The sequence below is a fragment of the Ammospiza caudacuta genome, chromosome 8 (genome assembly GCF_027887145.1).
Source record: "Ammospiza caudacuta isolate bAmmCau1 chromosome 8, bAmmCau1.pri, whole genome shotgun sequence".
NCBI lineage: Eukaryota > Metazoa > Chordata > Aves > Passeriformes > Passerellidae > Ammospiza > Ammospiza caudacuta.
The window spans coordinates 25,317,629-25,340,902 of record NC_080600.1 but is presented as its reverse complement, the minus strand read 5'-3'; the positions used below and the strand labels follow the sequence as shown (position 1 = coordinate 25,340,902).

Sequence of the window (23,274 nt, the reverse complement as noted above, 5' to 3'; positions counted from 1 at the left end):
AACTTTTAGTTAGTAGAGCAAGGCAACTGATTTTTCATGTATGATACTATCTGATAGTTTTTCTTCCATATGTGCTAGATATAGATATAATTTACAGGTTATTTCCTGCCAGCCAGGATGATAATCTGTTATTGCTTGAGGAAGAAAATACTTTTGGTGGTCCAGATACAGCACACTGGGCACCTAAAGAATGATTGTAGATTTTTGTCTGTTGTCATATCACTAAGACACTAAAAATCCCATCCATGCTTCTTCCAAACAGCCTAAATTAGAGAGCAAGCTTACTATTACTTAGCTTGTCAAGTCACTTTTAAAAACTGATCTTGGTTTTTGGAGAACTTTTTCCTATGTTTTATAACTCATTGCAAAGCAATCTTCTCACAAGTGTTTTTCATATATGCTGTCATTCTGAAGTCTTTAAAAATTGTTATCCAACACCAACCCTGCCCTCTCCTGCTACAAGGGAGAGACTACTTGTAGTAGTTTATTAAAATGGCAACATATTCCTATATTAAAATTTCTTTTATGTTCATAAATGCCAGTGCACTTATTTTAAGTCACCATTACCTTGGGCATCTTAGATTGCTGCAAGGCCAAATGAACACCTAGAACAAGAACAGTTTATGTAAAATAAAGTTACACCTGAAAGATGATGAGGCAGATTGACTTCCCCGACTGTTTTGGTCACTAACCCTGCCTAGATAGGAAGTTTTCCCAAGTACAGTGGCTAAATAGTGTGCATGTGCTACTCTCAGGGGGTAATTTTGTTCTTAGAAGTGTTTAATCCCAGTCAAAGCCCTGACAGCCAGAAGGTGGATCATTCTGCCACTGTTACCCAGTGAAGGTGCAATTAATATCAGGTTTATTTTGAAAACACATGTCAACAGGAGGAAGATGTACATATCAATCTGGTGAAAAACTGCACACCTTTTAGTAAAAAATCTTCATCTTTAGCTCTATTTATTGTTATAACTTCATTTAAGTGCAAGAAATTTTCTAAAACTTCAAAAACTCAATCTGTTTCCAACCATAACCACATAAAGGTAAATAATTTGTGACACCAAGTAACTTCTAGCTTTTACTTTGGATGTATATGGAGAAAATTCACAGGCAAACCCAAAGCATTATTATTTTTAGCTGACCTGAGGGATTTAGCAATTTAGGTTTGAGATAGAGATTTTTATAAAGGATTAGCTGCATATTGGCTCTTACCTTCCTAGCAGTGGACACTTTAATCAACATTTGGAGAGAAAATCATACCAAATTTTGTCTCTCTCAAAACATTTGGACTAAACTTGTTAATAGCCTTGGCCCAATGACAAAGGTTTGACCCCACATGCAAGAACTATAGGAACCTGATGAGTAAGTGATTGATATGCTACTTTCAAAACTGCAGCTTGGGATTGCATTTTGCCACAATATTGTACAACCCTTGGCGAGCAACCAGCAGTCTATCCCTCCTTACACCATCTGGAGGAAAAAAACAACAGCAAAAAAGCCTCGGCACACTCTCTGTTTTGGCAAAGACACATGTGGGAGAATAGCCTACCTCAGCCAAGCTGTCTTTGGCTTCTAAGAAGAATCTGGCTGATTCAGAAGCTTGTGACAGCTTCTCACTGTGTTTTCATTTTCTGTCAAAATCAGAAAATCACATCCATCTTCAAAATAGCAGCACATTCTCAAATGCTATTCTATTCATGCCACTTAAAGCTGATAGATGCACGATCAGATTTCCTGTTAAAATCCAATTAGGTTTCCAGTTTAACTTCAGAGTGATCTCAGGAGAGTTAAAGGATCCATCAGTTTATTTGGTATTGTGAAAACAAAAAATAAAGTTTAAAGGGAGAGTATTTTTCTTAATTCTTGACAAGTCCTTGAATTGTTTTCCAAAACTTTCCAGTAGATACTGAAATCTAAACATAAATATTTGATAGGTAGGCAAAAACTTTTTGGTTTTTTACTTGTTTGCAAATGATGCAAGAGGAGGAAATAGCTGAGTGCTTGGTCTTACTGTTATGTAAGGAAATCTTGGGGCTATTACTACAGTTCCCAAGGGAATAAGGGGAGCCCTCAGTTTCCTAATAAGGCCTCAGTTCCCACTCATTTAAGACTGGAGTGTGGTCACGAAAACAGGTCTGCCCCATTTTGCCTCATCCTCTCATTTCAAAGTGACAATGCCCCTTGGCTGTGCTGATCCAGGCTTTTGTGTGACCATGAGGCACATCTGACCAGGGAACTGTTCAGACTAAAAATCATCATGAAGCATTAATGAATGCATGGGGATTTTTGTGGCACTTCCAGCTTACAGACACACTGGCTCTAGTTTCCCAGATGCAAAGAAATGTTTTTCATCTTGATCTCATGTAGTTTTTTTTATCAGCTCCTGAAGCACTCACCTCCAAAAATAAGGCACAAGCAGCTGAGGAGGAGCAAGATGAGCTCCTTTCTCACACTCTCATTTTCCCTGTTAAGGAGGAGACCATTAAACCCCCTCACCCACTGGGGGGTCCTGGGCTCTGAGAGGGCCATGTCCTGGCTGGAGGTGAGAAACTTCCTCGTGGCAGCACAGGGTGACCCAAGGACAGTCAGCCTTGGCCCTGCCATGTGTCCAGCAGCATCCACCACTGCTCCCCTGTCCCCTGCACCTGTAGCAGGAGGCTGAGAGGAAAATGATCTGGAATAAGGGTTAGAAAATGTACAGAATTATTTGACTTTATCTCAAAATATTGCTATATGGAGTTTAATTGATCCAGCCAGTGCACAGGAGGAGGAATTGAAATGTAGTTTTTTACCCAGCATATTTTTCACAGAATGAATTAATGCCTTGCTGAAAAGGAGATTTGCAGTTGGCATTTCAGGCAGCCTTACTGCCTGGCTCTGGAATTATTTGCATTGTTGTTCACACAAAAGGAGAATAAACTCAACCACTTGACTTCCTTTTCCCTGAAATATATGTCTAAGATCACAGTTCAGAAAGGAAAGTAAATGGCAGATGGCAGCATCTTTGCAAAGTACACACTCTCTGAGCTATACAGACAGGGAAATTGTTTTATTCGAAGAAAAACACAAAGGAAGACTGAGAAAGAATAACAAAGCAGTGAAGTTCTCATTAAAAGTACTGGGGTAGCTCTTGGTTACATTGTTACCACATACACAAGAGACAAACAAGAAATTATTTACATCCTTTGTTTTGTGGCATTACTCTTCTGGCAAGAAAGGTTTTTAAAGAATAAATTGAAAATTTGTGCACTTAGATCATTTGTCCTCCTCTCACCTTGAGCCATTACCTATGGGGAGGCTTCACTCTGCAATCCAGGCAGGATTCCCTGTCTTCCTCTGTGCACCCAAGAGAGTTTAGCCAGACACCACCTGCCCTTCCAGCAGCTCCTGCCCCACTTTCCTGAGAGTGTCAGGAAGTCACGCCTTTTCTCCCAAGCAGCAGGACAAAGCATTGCTGATGTTTGCATCAATTTTCATGTTTCCTGCCCTTTTTCCACATGAGGAGAATGAATCTGAGCACACCTTCTTCCTTGATGGACAGACAGAGTGCCAGTGGAGACAGACCCTGGCTGTGTCATGGAAGGGAGCCCCACATGGAGCACTTGGTCACACAGCAAAGCAGGGCTCCTGTGTGATCCCACAATAGTTGGTCCTGCAGCTGCTTTACTGCATTTCTTTTCACTTTTGCTTCCTGCTGCCTTTGATATCAGAGTAGCCAGGAAATAAATGGAATCAAAAATTGCAGACTGCTTTAAAATCACTTTTGTTCAAGAGATCTTTCAGATTAAAATAATGCTGAAAGGAGATTGCTAAAAGTGAGAATAGTTTTCAGTATGCTGAGGGAGCCCTACACAAGAGTTAAAACAAGCTCAGGAGAATCCCTCTTGTTTTCAGCCACCTAGATGAACCAAACACCTTCCTCCAGAGGTCTTGGTTCACATTATTTATATAGCAATCTCTTCTGATTCTGCTCAAAGACTAAGCACCTCCAAAGTCTGGAAAATGATCAAAAGGGATGTTTGATCTTATACTGCTTCTATAAGAAAAATCTCCCAGAAGAGTGAGTCTCTGTTGAAACTACTCTATTTAATTCTTACAACCTTGTGGTATGTATCAAGATTTGGACCCTTAAATTGCTTGGCATATTTATGACTGTGTTATCTGCCTCCTTGGGGTATACAGCTGCTCAGTGAGCTTGTGTTTATAGAGCTCTTGAAGGTCCACAGACAGAGAGGGAAGAGAAGCAATCTATATTTTTATACCATATATTCATGTACTGTCGCAGACATTTCTCCACAGAAATCCTTTCTTTCGGATTTCTGTGTCTTCGGGAGGCCAGAGGCCTCCAAAGACAAGGTAAACAATTATTATCAGCTGCTGGGGAATGCAACAGGGGCACCTATTTTGATTGGTGATTGGTTCATGTTTTATGTTTATAATTAAGGGCCAATCACCAGTGCAAGCCAGGGGACTGAGTCCTTGGCCACAGCTTTGTTGTGGATTCTTTTCTATCTATTCTTAGCTTAGCTAGCAGCTCTGCAAACCTCTCTCTATATTCTAATTAGTATAGTCTTAATGTATTATATATAATATCTTAATAAATATGCCTTCTGATCAAGATACAAGATTCACCGTCTCTCTCTCACCAGCTGCGACCCACTCAGGCGCAGTAATACATGTACCCTCTTTTTCCTTAAGGCTTGGCCTCAAACACATGGATAACTAAGGTTTGATATGATTCCCTTGGGCATAGTGATAGAACATATTTTCTGTTTATTGCTTCACAAGGTTGATTTCTATCAGTATTGCACTCCATTCCTATCCTAGCAGGAGTCAACACATCCCAAAGAAAAGTGGGTGATAAAAAGAGAATTTTGTCTCTTGAGCTGCATCAAAATCAAGGCAGAATCAAGGCACAAGACACCAAAGCAGAGAAACCTCCCTGTGGTCTTCAACACCCTCACAAGGGAAACATGAGGGGCAAACATCAGTCTCCTCACTCTTGGGACCAGTGAAGGACCCAAGGGAACAGCATGAAACTGAGTCAGGGGAGGCTTAGGTATCAAGAAAAGTGTTTACCCAGAAGGTGGTTGAGCACTGGAACCGACTCCCCAGGGAAGTGTTCACAGCACCAAGCCTGACTGAGTTGAAGGAAGGCAACGCTATCAGGCACATGGTGTGACTCCTGTGGGGTGCTGTGCAGGGCCAGGAGTGGGAACAGAAAACTCTGAGCAACACTGAGTACAAGTGGCTGAATAATCCTCTCTGGAGCAGTCCTGTAATCACACACTTTACCTGTGCCACAGCAGTTTCAGTAAGAGTCAGCATAGAGGAGCAAGACTGTTTTCCCTGCTTTTCAATCCTGAATATACTTGAGGTCATCTTTTATATAACAGTTCTTTGCCTTTGTTTTGAGAAATCCTTCAGTAATGGACAAATGAGTCTACATTTATACCTACATCAGCCCACTACAGACCATGCAATTACAGGTGGAGAAGCCAGCTGAAGAGTTTCCAATTATTCTGGGCAGCTCTGGTTATGCTTCCTTAATCACAATAGGGTAAAGAGAAAACAAAATGTACTATCAGCATAATGAGCCCTCAGAAATGGCCCATTACATTTAGTGACAGACAGACAGACAAACACATAAGGATAAACATTAGGAAGAAGTTTGTTTAGCTATTTTCCTAGTTACCAGTCACTATGAATACCCCTAATTAACAATGCCCACAGACAAAAGATGTAAGAAATTAGTCAGTATTCCTGACTGCTCACAGATATAGCTGGGGTTTGAAATTTATGTTCCCTAGTGAAAGCTTTTAAAGTACACATGGAGGACATCTCTAAGGACAAAAATGATAAAAGTAAGTTGAACAGGAATTCAGATTCACTCTTTACCAAAATGCACTTCTTCCTGCTGCTTTATCAGATACCTAAGATTATCAGCCATAGTCTGCCCAGCTGGGAGATAAGAGTTATTAACAAAAAAATCTTACAAAATATTCATCAAAAACACTTTGCAAGAAAACTTCCTCAATTTTTGCTTTTAACAATTCTCACAGGAGCCAGGTTAAATTCTGATCTGAGCACAAACAGACAAGCTGTTTACTGGTTGCCTTCTACAGAGACACCCAAATTTCTTTCACTGATACTAATACACAGTTTTCACAATTTTCGTAAAGGAGATACAGTGGAAAAATGAAGAAACAGTTTTTCGAGCAAGTGGGTTGACTAGGTAGGCATAGCTGATAACCCAGAATGGGTTTTCACCTCAGCTTAGGAGGCAGCCACCCATTTATGATCCCAAACAGTATTTTTCAAACGTCCTCTCAGCTGAGGACACAAGCTGCTGCACTTTTGAAATATCATAGAAGAATGAGGACAGTTTTACTCCCATGGGTTCACCAGGACATATATTTACCAAATAACTACAGCATGTACTCCTTTATTTGATTCATCCAAGAAACTCCAGTTATTACGAGCCCATTTCAAAATCATGCCACAAGAGATAGGGCCTCTAGTGTTGAATGAATGTTTGAGTGTAACATTGCCCAGCCATCTATTCAACTGCAAGCTTCAGGAAACTAAATGCTGACAAATAATCTGGGGTCATGTCTGTGAAATGCTCCATATGTGCTAGCTGAGTCTGATGCTAGCTTTCTCTGAAATGTTAACAGCTTTGCAAAACAATGCCCTCTCTTCTGCAGCAGAAATTTTTCTTGTTCAATCCCCAATAAAAGTAGGTTTTGATTTAGGTTTGAGAAAAACCTTATCTATCATTTAGTTATGACAAAGTGAAAAGAAACCTATTTCTTTGTTCCAAGGCAATTATGCACAGCTAAAAGCTAGAAGTGCTGGCCCTGAGCTGTGCTGAGGTCAGTGGGCCTGCGAGCACCCACACTGGCTGGTGGCCACACCAACACTTCTGCAGAAAAGCACCACTCCAGGTATTTAAGGCCAACATCCAAGGCAACAATTCCTCTTTTCAGTCAAAGAGCGAGTCCCTTTCCCAACACGCCTGTCCCTTCTCTGCAGGGGAACTCTTGGGAAGCCGGGGCAGAGCTACAGGTGGCAGCTGGAGCAGTGAGGGTGGAGCCCCTGGAACGTGGAGCAGCGGAGGACAGGGGGCACAGGAGGGGCACAGGAGGGGCACAGGAGGGGCACAGGAGAGGGCACAGGAAAGGCACAGGAGGGGCACAGGAGAGGATACAGGAGGGGCACAGGATGGGCACAGGAGAGGGCACAGGAGAGGGCACAGGAGGGGCACAGGAGGGGGCACAGGAGAGGGCACAGGAAAGGCACAGGAGGGGCACAGGAGAGGGCACAGGAGGGGCACAGGAGAGGGCACAGGAGGGGGCACAGGAGAGGGCACAGGAGGGGGCACAGGAGAGGGCACAGGAGGGGCACAGGAGGGGGCACAGGAGAGGGCACAGGAGGGGGCACAGGAGAGGGCACAGGAGAGGGCACAGGAGGGGGCACAGGAGGGGCACAGGAGGGGGCACAGGAGAGGGCACAGGAGAGGGCACAGGAGAGGGCACAGGAAGGGGGCACAGGAGAGGGCACAGGAGGGGGCACAGGAGAGGATACAGGAGGGGCACAGGAGGGGCACAGGAGGGGCACAGGAAGGGCACAGGAGAGGGCACAGGAGAGGGCACAGGAGAGGGCACAGGAGGGGCACAGGAGAGGGCACAGGAGGGGCACAGGAGAGGGCACAGGAGAGGGCACAGGAGAGGGCACAGGAAGGGCACAGGAAGGGCACAGGAAGGGCACAGCCAGCCCTGCCCTCCTGGTACTGCCCAAACCGCTCCAACTAGCAGGCTTAAGGCAATGCTTTCAGAAAGCCCTGACCAAGAGAGCCCCAATAAACTGAGGGATCTCAGTCATTACTAATCAGCTGCCAAAAAGAGTTCCATGATTTGTTCTTAAACATGAGGAAGAAAGCAGTTAAATTGCCATTTAGTTGTTTTATGTGGGCTGTTTCAGCACTTCTTCAAAACAAAGAGAAAATCCTGGTTTTATAGATAGATTCATTGAAAAAATCTGAAGTGGAAAATACAGATCTCTGTATTTTCACTCAGGCAGATTTACTTTCATGTAGACAACGTTTAACTCTTAAAAGACTACAGCAGCTCTTTAAAGATTAGGGAAGTTTCAGTAGGACAGAAGCTTATGCTGAAAATTCTATAACTTGCATTTTCCCTATGGAAGCTTTTAGTAAGATTCCCCAGTGGACAGTACATTCTTACTCTTAGTTCACATTACAAGCAGGTGGTAAATACTGAAAAACAATTTATAAATGCTACGTTTATTTCCAGAGATCAATTCTTTGATTTAATGATGAACTACAATCAAAACCACCTGCAAATCAGGATTCATGAAAGGAGAACTGTTAGTATGAAATATGTACTTGTGCAAATACTTGCTTTCACATTAAGGGTCTGCCTAGGGTAAAGTCTATCATCAATATATTTGTGAACAAGGAATGATCCAGAAAATATTTGCCCTCATTGTCTTTGAGGAAGAGAAGGGAAGCCAGCCTCTTTTAACATAAGACAGCTATGAACCTTCTTAATAGAAGAATTTCTTTGTCTAAAAAACATGGACCTGAAATGAAGGTTTGTACTTTTCTCTATTCAGCCCAAGACTGTGCCTTCTGCCTCTGTTACAGCCCCTTTCCACAATGTTATAGAGAAGAAAGTCTTTCTTTGCAGCACTGATTTGGTTTCAGATGCATTACACCCAGGCAGAATAAGCATTTAGAGTATTTAAGAAACTTTAAATTAAGTTCCCAGAAAGGAGGTTGCAATCTTCTGCTAAATCACCTGTGCCATCTGTCCAAAATTTCCCCCAGAAACTATGAAAACATACAGCTTAGAACATAAGAGATCCCTGGATTTCCATGTAGATGTGTTCTTAATGTTCAGCATAATTATCTTCTCAACAAGATTTAGTAATTATGACAGACTTTTCCTTAGGTAATTTACAGATTTCATAAATGGTGAAGACATTTCAGCATCTTGGTCTATATACAGATGAAAGCCATGATCATAGAAAACTTACAAAAATGTCTCTTCAGGGAAAATGAGAAGAGTTTGCTACATTTACTAAATAATTTAGTGGCTGCATTCCCCCTTTTTTCCAGGGAAATGAAAAGGTACCCTTTAGCAGAGATGCAGAGTGTTAATTTGACTCAATTGTGTTCTGCCTAACAGACTCCTGGGTGTCAGGATGAACAGCTGTGATCTCCCGTGGCTTCTCACCCAGGGTCATCCCCAGGACTCAGTCAGCATCCTGCACCCAGCACCTCCCTCAGCAGTAGTGGCATGGCATGGATTACAGCTATGGCAACCAGCCAGGCTTCAGGAGCTGTGGCTTCTATCAGGGGCGTCCACTGTGATCAACACACATTATTGCACCTGCACTTACATAGGACAGGCTTTTTTGAAAGAAAGACCAACAGCCTCTCACAGAGACAGCAGCATTCCAAAATATTGGCAAAATATTGACCTTGATGAGTGACGTTAGCTGAACTCATTTGGCATCTGCCTGAAAATTTCCCATGAATAGTTATCAAGACTCTCAAATGTGCTCATTATCTGTAGGATTATTCTTCATGTGCAGTCAGCTCATAAAAGGTTGGCTGCAAATACAGTCCTCATCCAGACAATTACTCACAGAAGTTACACAGTACAGCTTTCTGTGCTCCGACTGGCTGGCTCCTCTGGCTGGCACAGCACGAGCTGTGATCAGTGCAACCAAATGCACAACTTCGTGTCACAGTATGGAAACACAATGCTCAACATTTGCTTTTTGCCATCATCTATCCTCAGTGATTGAGTCTTTTATTACTTATAGTATGACTACCAGGTTAGAAAAGGGACAGATTGAATTAAACCAATTTTAAAAACAAGGATCCAAGAGCTTAACCATTGCGCCTATCCTGCTAGAAAGCTTTCTTTCACTTGAAAGAAGAAAGGAAAGGACATGTCACCTTCCTTTGCCTGTCTACTTATCCCCAAATGTGACAAAGTCTATTCCAACAGACTATTTCTACTCCAAAATCCAAAGCTGATAAAAGCTCTCCCTCTGACATCCCTTATCCTCCTGGTTAGAAGGTCTTCGAATTTCAACACCAAATTAAAGATCATGGCACAAGTGAAAAAAGAATATCCTTCTAGTGATGATATACTGAATCCGTCATCTAAATGGATTAAAATACAATATATAAATGAATTTGCTACACACTTAAATATTGAAGGCAACTTTTGAAATACTTACAATTGATGAGGTTAAAAATATTCTGAATAACTTCTGGCCAAACTGCTAAAGGAAGTGCAGCAATGTGGGCATTGAAGTGCTTTCAGTCATTATTCTGATCATAGTGGTCTTAGTTAACATACTTTACTCCTCCTCTTTCCAAATGAGTAATTAACACAAAATTTTTAATTCACTATAGTTTGAGTACATGAGTTTTACACTGATTTCCATCCATATAATTCACATCCTTGACATACAAGTCCCACAAGGCTGTAAATTTGTTACAGGTCACAAGACATGACAGCAAAAAGGTCTGCTGTCACAGACTTTGATACTGTGAATAATTTTGCAAAATTCCTAGAATTATTCCTGTGTTGCAGTAAGCCTGAGTTAGGTGTTAGTTTAGGATCTTGATTAATTAGCATCATCTTTAATAATAGAATTTGGCTACCTCTGAAATTCTTGACTGCTAAATCATCACAAAGTAAGTCTTTCCCTGCTTAGTTCATATTTCCTGGCCTAATCAAGCTAGGTATTTTCTTACACAAATACAAAATACACATTATTGAAATTACTGGGCAGGACCAATGTTACCAGAAATAACCTGTAGGAGCATGTGCCCTGTGGCCAGAAAAATACACAACATAGCTACTTATCCAACCCCTCTGTGATCCTACAAAGAGGAAGAAAGATCAATCCTGGATGCAAAAATAATCTCACCTGAATTACAGACCAAGACTTCTCAGCTACTTGCATTAGCTATTTGTACTTGTATTGTATTCACACTATTTGCCAATTTTGCTTATGCTCTTTTCTTTCAAATCTCTTCCCCACATATAGCACAGAGCTCAAGTAAAGAAGGAATATGAACTTTAATTTTTACATTTTCACCTCACAAAAGCTGGAATAGGAGGAAGCTCTCATTTTGGTTTTCCCCTCAATCTTCCTAAAAAATAAGTAAATATAAAATTTCAGTCATCAGGAAAACTACAGCCTGTGCACTCTTAACCACTTCACCTGCACTTGGCTCAAAAATTCTGCAGGGTTGGTGTAGAACGCTCCAAACCAAATCAAACCATATCAACTCTTATTGTTTGTTTTAAAAGACAAGTAAACAAAAAAAACCCCCACCAAATATTCAACAGAAAAAGATAAATTTGTTTCAAGACCCAGCAATCCAAGGGTCAATATAAGAAGCATTCATCCCACACAGCTACCTATAGATTTCATAACTGAGAAAAAAATTCCCTACAACAGCTCAGGATCTTTTTTCAAAATAGAGTAAGGCTTTTGTTTCTTCTAATCCTTTCAGAGCACACAAGATTGGATATCACAGCCATGACATTACTAGACTGAAAAGCAATTTTATGTAATTTTGCAGTTTGTAAGAGGCATTGGTTACAATTTTTCTTTCCCTCAGATCTGCACAGTGCTCATGGTAACTAATGCACCTATCCTTATGAAAGAAAAGATGTAGAACATCATACACTTTTAGATAATGCAATATATAGTTTCCTAAAATAATACATCATATGCAGAATATTACACTTACTTGTGAGACCCTAATGCTGGAGTCCATTAAACACACCAACTTATGCATCTCTTGCTCTACAGCTCCAATCCACGACTGCTGTATTTCTTTCTTTATTAATGCAGTTTTCTAGACTTGACACTCTTGTGTCTTCATTATATTATGGTTTTTTGCACTTGGTGGTTTTCCTCACTGGCATTTCCAGTGGGAGCATTAGCAGAGCTTCACAGTGAAGCCAGAAACACAACCAACCTACCAGACCAGGGATGAGTTTTGCCTTTCTTAGAACTGTATCACAGCAGGTTGTTAAAGCATGATACATCTCCTCTCTGGACATTACAGTAGCATCTGTGTATAAATTTATCACAACCACATTTATTTAGGAGGTACATGTGTCTGCCCTCCCAAGACTGTTGTCTTCTGCAGCCTGTGGAACAATTAGAGATCCCAATTAAATGCACTGCTCCCAAACATTTGCTGGTACTGCTTGATGGGAAAAGACTGCAAACTCTGAGTCCTGTGACAAGCAATGAAGGAGATCATAGCCCACCTCTAGATAATTAAATTTCCCCAGTTATAGGGCAAAACAAATTGAAAGTGATGAAGCTCTGAAACAGGCAAAAAATTCACATTACCCTAGTTTGTGAAAGGGAAGAGCAGCATGTGAGTTCTGGTCATTAAACAATTAAAAGTGCATGTAATGAAGACTAGCTGTAAGAATTTATAAGGAGAATACAATCTGTATAGATTTAGCAAATGTTCAGGTTGTTTCTCTGTTGTTGTTAAACCTCAGTGTGAAATAATGCACAGGGTACCTAAAAGTCCTTTCATTCCGATGGCCTGCCTAGGGGGTGGTCTGACTGCAGTGTGTCAGTGGTGTGAAATCAGAGAGGACGTTTCTAAGACAAGGCTTCTATCTTTTTATCTGAATACATACTTCTTCTATCCAAAGTAAATGTTAAATATTTCTGAGACTCTTGCAAAAAGCTCCTCTGTTGCATGCTTCTACTATCCTTTAGCTCTGAAGTAATGCAACAGTAAAACTCAGGAAGGTGGAGCCTGCAGGCACTCTTCAGCTACTGATGTGCCTTGGAGGAGTCAGCACCGAGCTGGCAGGCTTGAGGCAGCCTGTCTCATTTCCACAAAATTATGATAAACTGAACTGGTTCCCAGAAAAATTGCCAAGAGCAATGGAAGGTTCAGGACAGTAACATTCCCTCAATCCAGGAAAAATACCTGATGCTGGAGGCAAGACTGGAACAGCCCAAGATGAGGCTGCCAGTGCCAGAGCCCTGTCCAGGCAGGCAACTCCCTGCACACCAGCCAGTGAAGGACCACCACTACTAGGCTGCCATCGTGATTCATCTTACATGGTCCACAAATTAGGATTGCTCATGGAAAGACTGGTTTGGGGGGAGAGGAGAAGAAAACCAATAAGAATAACTGAACTGTGTTATTTTATTTTTAGATTTTTATGGAGTCTACTTGAGCGCTGATCTTTGCATGGGTAAGACAGCATACATATCTCTCTCTCTTCTGTACCTTTCCCAATCAGTTCCATTCTGTCTGATTTCCACCAAAGTGTGTTCTTGTTAGCAGGACACATATTAACATTTAGACCAAATTAGACTTGTGTTTGTGTGCATAGCTGCCACAGATGCTGCTGATCCTAGAACAAAGTACACTATTTTTCATTCTTTAAAAAATTTTAAAATGTTCCACAGGACATTTTGAAAGATTGGCCAGAAGAAATGCTAAGAAGCAAGAAAATGCTAGAAACCATAAAATTATTTTCATATACTTTTAAAATTATCTAAATGGTCAACATGCTATGCATGCTTATCTTCTTTTATATAAAACCATCTTTGAGAAATTACCAATCATAAAGGCATTACTTCAGTTACACTGCTCTATTTCATTACACTACCTTGCATTTTGGTACCTCATGAGAAAAAAAAGAAATACCTGAGAAATGCATTAAGACACTTATCTTATTAATGGCCAACTATATATAAGCTCATTTTTCATGCCCTAGGCTTTTATGGTCTCACAGTGGAAAATTTTTCTTCATATTTTTCAGAAATAACAGAAAATTCCAAGAAATGGAAGCCGCTGCCAGTGAAAGAAGAAAAGCTGAGTATCATCAGGGTTAATAGCTCCTATTTGAGATCCATGAATGAGTACAGAGTTACTTTTCTGTATCGAACTTTCAAGTTTCATTAATAATATGCTGCCTCTCCAGGACACAGGTGCACTCACGCTACAAAGGCTATCTGTTCGTCACGTGGAATAGAAGAGCTACAGGAACAATGGCTTCAAAGGTCTCGTGTTTATACATTTTGACAGTAGTTTGTTGGGCAAGTGCTCTTTGGTACTTGAGTATAACTCGTCCGACTTCTTCCTACACGGGCCACAGACAGGTCAGTAGCATATCCATAGCCAGAAAAAACGTTTCCTTTGGCAACATAAGAACTCGACCTATAAATCCACATTCCTTTGACTTCCTTATCAATGAACCCAACAAATGTGAGAAGAGCGCCCCATTCTTGGTCATTCTTATCAGTACGACTCACAAAGAGTTTGATGCAAGGCAGGCCATTCGAGAAACATGGGGCGATGAAAACAACTTCAAAGGAATTAAAATCTCCACACTGTTTCTTCTTGGAAAAAATGCAGATCCTGTGTTAAATCAAATGGTAGAGCAAGAAAGCCAAATTTTTCATGACATTATTGTGGAAGATTTTATCGACTCTTACCATAACCTCACTCTGAAAACGTTGATGGGGATGAGGTGGGTAGCAACATTTTGTTCAAAAGCGAAGTATGTCATGAAGACAGACAGTGATATTTTTGTAAATATGGACAATCTTATTTATAAGCTGCTGAAACCTAACACCAAGCCAAGGAGAAGGTACTTCACAGGTTATGTTATAAATGGAGGACCAATAAGAGATGTTCGCAGTAAGTGGTACATGCCCAGAGATTTGTATCCCGACAGCAATTACCCACCCTTCTGTTCAGGCACTGGCTACATTTTTTCAGCTGATGTAGCAGAACTGATTTACAAAACCTCCCTTCATACCAGACTTCTACATCTTGAAGATGTGTACGTTGGACTCTGCCTTCGGAAGCTGGGCATTCACCCCTTCCAAAACAGTGGCTTCAATCACTGGAAAATGGCCTACAGCTTGTGCAGGTACCGCAGGGTGATCACAGTGCACCAGATAACACCAGAAGAAATGCACAAAATTTGGAATGACATGTCCAGCAAGAAACACCTTAGATGTTAAGATTTTTACAGATGTAAATACCTTTTTTTTAAATTTTGGTTGAGTTTGGTTATTTTTTGACAAAGTGATCTGCTGACTTACAGGTTAAACTGTGGGATATTAACTGTGAGAGGCTTTTTAATGACTGATTTTTCATTCTCACTTTGACTACTGGTTTACAAACTTCAGGCTCTTTTTCATAAGGACATTATGCCAACTGAAAGAATCTGGAGTCAAATCTCAGATTTTGTAAATTATCATCTATTGCACATATCCATTCTTGCATCTGTGTGTAAAAGGACAGTAATAAACTATTATGAGCTGCTTAATAATTCACACCCCAGCCTCTGAGATAAGACTCAGGCTCTAAGAAATGAAGAATTACAAACATACTTTTATTCTCCTTTTGACACCCTACAACCGTCTCTATTTAGAGCCTTGTTAATAAATTAAGCAGCATACATTTGCACTGAAATGATGTACCTACTTTGACATGTGTATTTTATAGTACTTGTGCAATTCCCAAATAGCTTACTAATGGTATAATAGCAGAATTTAGACAGGTAAGAACATCAAAGTTTCATTGGCCTTACAAACAAACCCACACACTGAAATATATTTTCATCCACCAAATGGCATTACTTTAAATTATTTCAGAATAGCCCATTTCTTTACACTTCTTAAATGGCCCATAAAATATGTAACACAATTTAAAAATTAAGTAAATCTGTAGGTGAAATAAAGGGGAAATGTATGAAAAACTATCTTTAAAATATATGAGAAAAGCATGAATATCTTAACTCTTAATTTCAAAGCAAGGCAATGTCTGTCATTAGTATTAATGGATTCTCCATTAAACACCTTGAATAGCAATATATAATTATCCTGACTGCTAAAAGTGTCAATAAACAGCACATTTCAACATCAGTCAGTGCACTATTTACCTGAAAACAAGTAACACAAAAGCAACTTTTTAAGGGGAAGCTTTACTTTGTGCTGCAGTACATATAGAAACAAGTCCTAACAGATTTTTAATGGTGTAGAAATGAGGAATTTAGCCCAATAAAAGAATGCAATCAATTTTCTGTTGACTGGACATACAACAGAATACATAACATATATGTACAAATTTCACAGCAAAAGAGAGGGGTTTTAAGCAAAATCTATTAAAGCTACACAAATTATATCCTTTTAAAAAACCTTTTAAAGTTCTCAGTTTACTCATCACAGTCAATACTCACTGAGGTCCCACTCAGGAGATCAAGTACACAAGAGTTATTCAAATTTCATAACATGCTTATACGTATTTTGAATATGAATGTTTATGAAATATCATGAAAACTCTTTGATAAATTCAGACCATCTCTATTCAGTACCACCTTATAATAAGGAGGTGAAACATGGTATTGCTCAGTAAATAACTTGGAATGAAGAACTCACACACAAGTTACACAAAACCAAAACTCACCACGTACATTATCAGCTGAAGATTGCTCACACCATGCTCAGCACACACAGTCTCATTCATTGCAGTGGGCGTTATGTGTAACATATGCAAAACTGTTAAGTCTGTATGTTATTCAGAATGTCTATACAGTTGTCAGAAATTAACTGAAGAAGAATTTAAAGGGAAACTTTGACCTGATTTTGCCATAAACATAGCCAGCACTTTAGAACAGTAACAGAGGAATGAAGATGCTATCCTAAAAGGTTTGCAGTTTCATGGCAAATTGTTAGTGTTGTTCACAGATGCAGCACTATCATTTCAAAAGAAACTACTTGTAAATAAGGTAAAGTGTACCTGGCTTTTAAGGCACTAGCAGGAACCATCTCAAGCAAATCTATGTCAGATCTGAAGATGAAGCTACACAATAGGCAGCCTAGGAGTTACTGTTAACAGGAGCTTGTGTACCCTTCATAAATAAAAATAACCCACACCAAAACCCCAGTAATTTTATAAGAACACTAAATCTCTTACAGCATAATTAAAGAGTTATCCTTCCCTAGTTGATCTAGTCCTTGTTAAAGCTGCTATGTCCTATTAAATCCAGAACTTCCAAGGTACAACTAATTGCATAAGTGAATATATTAACACACTGGTTGGGTGAAGTTCAGAGTTCCTTACATAAGTCCCATAATATTCTTGTTTATGAATGGAAATGCGGGAGGAATTCATCCCTAGCCCTTGGGTAAATCAGATAGCACAGATGCCATCCTGCCCAGAACATATTTTGTAATAATTTGAACCTGCAGGCTGCAATCACTGCTGCTATCCCTCTGCACTGTGCAGCAATTTGGGGGTTCTGAATCACAAACAAATGGATTTGGTTGCCTTATTTCTGCTGATGCTTCTGTGGCCTTTGCTTAGTAACCAGGAGGACAGCAGGGCTCCCAGTCCAGATACCTCAGGGCTCAAGCAGCATGGTAGCCTTGAATTTCTCCTAACACAAGTAGATTGCATTAATAATTGCAAGGTACACCTTGAAAATAGTATCTGAAAAAGTGTATTTCCTGCCATTTATAAATAGACAGACCTTCAACAGAAATGTAAATGTTCATCTTGAAACTGATGTACATATTTCTGAGGCATTTTCTTCTGTATTCAGCTGTATATATGTGTCAGTCTGCTTGCTATGTAGAATTCTGTTATGCATGGAGCTGAGTGAGGCATTATATTTGTCCAGTGTTTCAAGAGCCTTAAGCATGTGTGCCCTAACTTTTGAATGTACAAGATACTTTTTCTTTTGCTGTCAAGTGAATTTAAAACAACACAACAAAATCCTAATTTTCTACTTGTATTAATTTTCTGGTATTAGATTTCATTAGCTCGTTACACTTAGATTTATTGTTTTCACTTTGCTCATGAATTTCACTATTGGAAACTGGATATGGAAAGGTAGCAACACATCTACTTATAGGGACAGTCTTCCCTTCCACTCAGTGGTATTTGTGCCATGTGGGACGCTGTTAAGAAACAAATGTTTTCAATAGACTTCCTTTAATCAAAAAAATATTTACATTACTTAAAGGTAATTTTGTTTCATTGGGCATGGGACAAATGGCAACTTGGTTAAACATGCTGGCTTCTCGTCACTTCAAAAGTTTGACTGTAATCACATTTTGATTCCAAAATGCATATGGAAAAAGCACATTGAGCGAAACAGCCGGGGGGAAAGTGCCTCTCTTTAGGAGGAATTTTTCACAAAAGCATTTTTTCCTTTTTTATTTTGCTAAAACTGTGAGAGTATTCAAACAGAATCCTCAAGGTTCATTTTCCACATTTCCTAATAATAATGTTAAGTATTAATTTTGATTCTTTGAGGGTTTTTTGTCTTTATAATGTAGATGGCAATGGCAATTTGTAAATGAAGAGTGTAATTAACTAGAAAAGCTTGTCAACAGTAACCGAAATTTAGGTGTATCATTATATATGACTGGCTGTACTTATGTATTTATTTGTCTAAATTGTATATATTGTTTTATCTGTAGTGTCTGTAGGAGTGCATTCTTTTAGATTAATGTATTATTTACAGTTTTGTGGGATTGCCAGCAAAGCTGCTAATCAAGATACTATTTTTTTGTATCAATGTCAAATAATAATAAAAAAAATCAAGTGAAAAATGGAAGGTGTCCTGTAAGTTTTCTTCTTCACCTCTTTCTAGAAATGTAAATTGTATTACCTGAAAACAAGTGAATTGGCTCATTTGTCATGAGGAAGAATATTGTGCTGTTAATGCAGATTTTTTTTTTAAATTAAAATAAATAAGCCAAACAAAATATTACTTTTAGTCATTATTTGTGCAACAACTTCATCAAGCTGATGTCCACCCGGATCAGGTGTATTACTTCATCTAAAGCTTGTGAACTTCAAAGCAGTAATATTAATGCAGCCATGGCAATATCTGGCAAAGCAGCACACGGGCTCATCCCCTGCTCTGCCCTATTTAGCTGCTTTGGCACCCCCGGCCAATGAGACCCAGGTTTGGCCAGTCTGAGGTGGCAAAGCTTTTTGGCACCCTCAGCAGGGCTCTTCTGCTACTGGCATGGTGTCTTAATGTGTGGGCTTGCAGCCATCAAAAGCTGCACACAGGAGAAAAGGAGAAATGTCCCAAAACCCACATCTCATAAAACCACAATAAAGGTGTTTGAAGTTGCTGTATCATCAGCTGGGTCACCCATGCAGAGGGAAGGGGTCCTCCCAGTCTCTCACAGACACAGTGACCATGACAGAGCCTTTTGCTTTCCCCACACCCCACAAAGCGCCAGAAAATAAATGAAGAATCACAGTCTGAGTACACTCAGATTGCTCAGGAAGTCCCATGTAGCCTTTGTCTCCCAACACACATATCTTAACACACTGTTTTGTCTCTCAGGGAGGTCTGGCCAACTTTAGGGTCCTCATATCAAAATAAAAGTAAAAAACCTAAATAACACAAAAGTAGGAAGAAGTCCCTTTTCTTGTAAGAATGTCAGAAAAATTCATCTCTCCCCATTCTCCTCTTCATTCTCCCCCTTCTCCCCTGCAGTTTCCTACATAGAACAAAGTATCCAAGCTCTTTTCCACTGCCCTTGGAGCTCAATATCCAAAACTCATTCATGCAATGGAGGGAAAAATAACCCCACCCCTGAGAAGAAAGGTAGCTTTGGCAAACCAAAGTGGTCACCAGAAGTAGTTGCAGCCTGCAACAGAGTCCTCAGGCATCCCAGGAATGTCTGCAGCAATGCAGCAACCTTACAAACCACACTGAGATGCTTTAAAGCAACCAAGAGTTTCACATACAGCAAAACCCCTCCAATCGTTTTCATCTCTCTTGTTTCCACCAAAGCAGCCTGAGTCTAATTGCAACACTTACATGGTGTTTAATTAATAGACAGCTTGGAGATATACAGATATCAGCACTAGCAGGGCAGATTTCATGTAGCTTGATTATCTTAATTACAAGCATTCCATTTTCTCATTTACTTAATTGATTCTCATAGATTTTCCAGAGAAATTTGCAGTGCCCTAAGTGAAAATAGCATGTAGAAAACCTTCTTTAAAGTGCTGACACTGGCCTGTTACAGCAGCAATGCACCAAAAAAGGAATATATATATGACACAGAACATTGTACTGAATAGCATCTGCTTCCTTTTCTCTTGTTAAAAAATATGAATTTCTGAAAGGGAAGAAGAGGAGTCATCTGGGGAGAAGAAAAAAAGAAAGAGTGTACCTTATTTATTCAACCGCACCTGCAATTAAGTTGTGTCAAGAATCTCCTCTGATGACTTGCCTAACACAGGAAAAAAAAAACATTTTTCTGCTAGGTCTGCATATTAGCTGAATCTGCATTATAGCTCTGCCTCACCTGAAAGAGCCAAGAGCAAGAGGCATTTATTAGTCATGCAAGATTTATCCTTGAGCACTTGTTCTGCAAAGGCAGCATTACATATCAAGCTGGACAGAATTAAGTGTGGTGCTTTTGTAATGCAGACAGCTTTTATTTGGGTGAAGCAAATACCCCAAACTTGAGGTGTGCTGGCTAACACCTACCATATCTGCATCTATCAAGCATCCCTTTTGTCTTTAAGAGCTCCTTTCTCTGGCCTATTTTCTAACATGACATCTTTCTCCAAAGACAAACAGGACCTCCAGTTATCTTAGGATAGCAGTAAAAGCAAGAGGGAAGCAGAGAACAATCCACAGCATCATTACAAGCTTTTCCCTTGATTTACAAAAGTCACTTAGCCACTGTCCTTCTGTACTCTCTATATGTTTCAATCTGGTACATTTCCCTGTTATTTCCTAAACTCTTTCAATTTTCTTTATTTGATTTTGTATGACTCAGCATTCTCTCATCTACAAGTATCAATTCAAACCAGCCACAAAGACAAGAACACAGAGTTTCTATGAAGAGAGGGCCCTTACCTGACACGTTTACAGTCCTACACTGTATAATACCTGGCAAACTGATTTCAGCAAGTTTCAAGGGACAAGCACTTTAAGTTGTTTCTTCAAGAATCTTTTCTTTGATATTACCTAGTTCAGGTATATGGGGGAAAAAAAATCTATCATCTTTCATCTTGCCTCTGCCTGCAGAGATCACTATCACAAGTCTAAGGTTGTTTGGCTTTTTTTCCTTTTACCTTTCCTCACAACCTTGGATAGTTCATCAGAACTCAAAACAGCATTTTTTCATGTTTCACTTTAACTCCCACTTAATCAAGTATGCTTTTTTCCACAATTTCAATGTTTTAACCTTTTTATCTGCTTCTGCTCTCTGTGTCGCCTCTGCTCTCCTCATATCTCCCTAACAGTCAGACATCTGGTATTGAATCTGTTACCAGAGTATTTGCATGAAGGCTGAGCACAGCAGTACTCCGTCGCTGTCTTTGAGCTATCAAAAACTGCATTATCAGATTCGTTTCACCACACAGGACAGCTTATCTTACTGATAACACATTCACAGCAGAAGACGAACTTCCGCCAGCCTCTGGAACAGACACTGAGTCTGCGAGGCTGCAGCAGCTACAGACATGGCAGGTGCTGTGCAGGGAATGTCCCAGCGCGCCGTTCCCGAGGCTCCGGCACTCCCAGGGACACTACTGCCCCGCTGGGACCGGGGTGACACACATGGCCGGGGTGACACAGACAGCTGGGGTGACACAGACACGGCCGGGTGACACAGACACGGCCGGGTGACACAGGCACGGCGGGGGTGACACAGACACGGCCGGGTCCGACGCTCCGCCGAGCGCTCCCAACAAGGGAACGGCCGGGCTCTGACCGCCTCCAGCCCCGGCTCCCGCCGTGTCCATCCCCGCGGCACCGGCGCCCTTTGTCACACGGAGCTGGCGGCTCGCGGCCTCTCGTGTCCCCCGAGCTCCATCCGCAGCCTCAGCCCCGCGACCCGCGCCAGCAATTCCGCAGCAGCTGCCGGCATGCCCACACTCCTTACAGTCTGAGGTTAATCAGTTTTACACCGAACGCCATTTCCCCTCACAAAGGCCACAGAAAGGCCCAGAGCGTTCAGGACAAACCGTGCGAGGTGCACTCAGCTCTGTGTTACGTCTGCCACCACTTTGGCAGGACGGGTTATGAAATGAAGAACTGCTCCCATGGAGAGTGGTGTCCTGTCAGGATGAGCCTGCCTGCACTTCCCCAGCACCGCTTCATTCTGAGCATAGCTGGACCTTGAATTAGTCACACAGCTGATGCCAAGGTTGATGATGGGCTGCTTTAATTGCTCATTAAAAGGCAGCATTATTTACTGCTTTGTTTCTTGGATTCAGCACTTCTACACATGGGGATAAAAGTAATGGGCTAGGATAAAGAATATATACAGCATGTAATTAAAATTACATTTTTTAATAGGGGAATATACATGCACACAGTGCAGGTGCTGTCACAGAAGTAGAGGTTATGGAAGTAAGCTTTTTAAATTGTATTATACTGCAATTTAGCTGTCACTTCAAACAGATGGGTGAGTTGTGCAACATTTTTAAACTGATTTAATTACTTGCAAAGGTATTGGCTTGTGTTAATTGGCACAATAAATTACACAATGGTTCACAGATTCCATTAAAAAGGACTTAGAACGTGTAGTACCTATAGGAAAATAAACTGAGCCTTGCAAGTCAGTATTTGACAAAATAGTTGTTGGCTGTTTGTTTTATCAATTCATAAACATGACCAAAAAAGCTCACCATTCACACAGGACCACATGCCTAACATGATAGATATTGATGTATAATTGCATCTCAGAGACAGGTGAAGATGATCAGATTAAGTAAATGTAAATAGGTGACCCTTACTTTCCCCAAAATACCCCACTGGTTACATGCAGTTTATCTGGTGTGGGATGATTACTGCTGCCCTTCTTTAGGACAAAGGCATTTACTGAAACACGAGACACTGGGAAGAAGGTCCACAAGCACACGTAACAGGTTTTGAAATATCTCGGCCTCTACTCTAGTCAATTTAAGGTTTAAACTCCAGATGCTGCTTCTTGTCTTGAATTCCTGGAAGACCCAAAATCCCCTAAAGTCAACAAGTAGAAAAATGTCTAGCCTATTAAGTACCACAGCACACTACACCTGTATCAGACAGGCAAACAAAATCTGTAGCAGTAATGGTCATCAAACCCTGTAGCAGCAATTTTAGGAAAGCTTTCTGGCATAAGCAGGCAAAAACCTTGCAGGATCTTTGGTTACACTTTGGCACAAATTTTACACTGGGG

At 40.6% G+C, this 23,274-nt stretch overlaps 1 protein-coding gene across 1 annotated transcript in view; it reads left to right on the top strand.

The window, feature by feature from the left end:
- The window catches only part of B3GALT1 (beta-1,3-galactosyltransferase 1), a 95,595-nt gene extending 76,882 nt beyond the window's left edge, over nt 1-18,713 (top strand). Inside the window, exons 3-4 of the mRNA XM_058809505.1 lie at nt 13,257-13,295; nt 13,869-18,713. Coding sequence (XP_058665488.1) covers nt 14,098-15,078 — 981 coding nt within the window. The 5' untranslated portion in view covers nt 13,257-13,295; nt 13,869-14,097 and the 3' untranslated portion in view covers nt 15,079-18,713. The remainder of the gene's footprint in view (nt 1-13,256; nt 13,296-13,868) is intronic.
- Nucleotides 18,714-23,274: the final 4,561 nt, after the last annotated feature.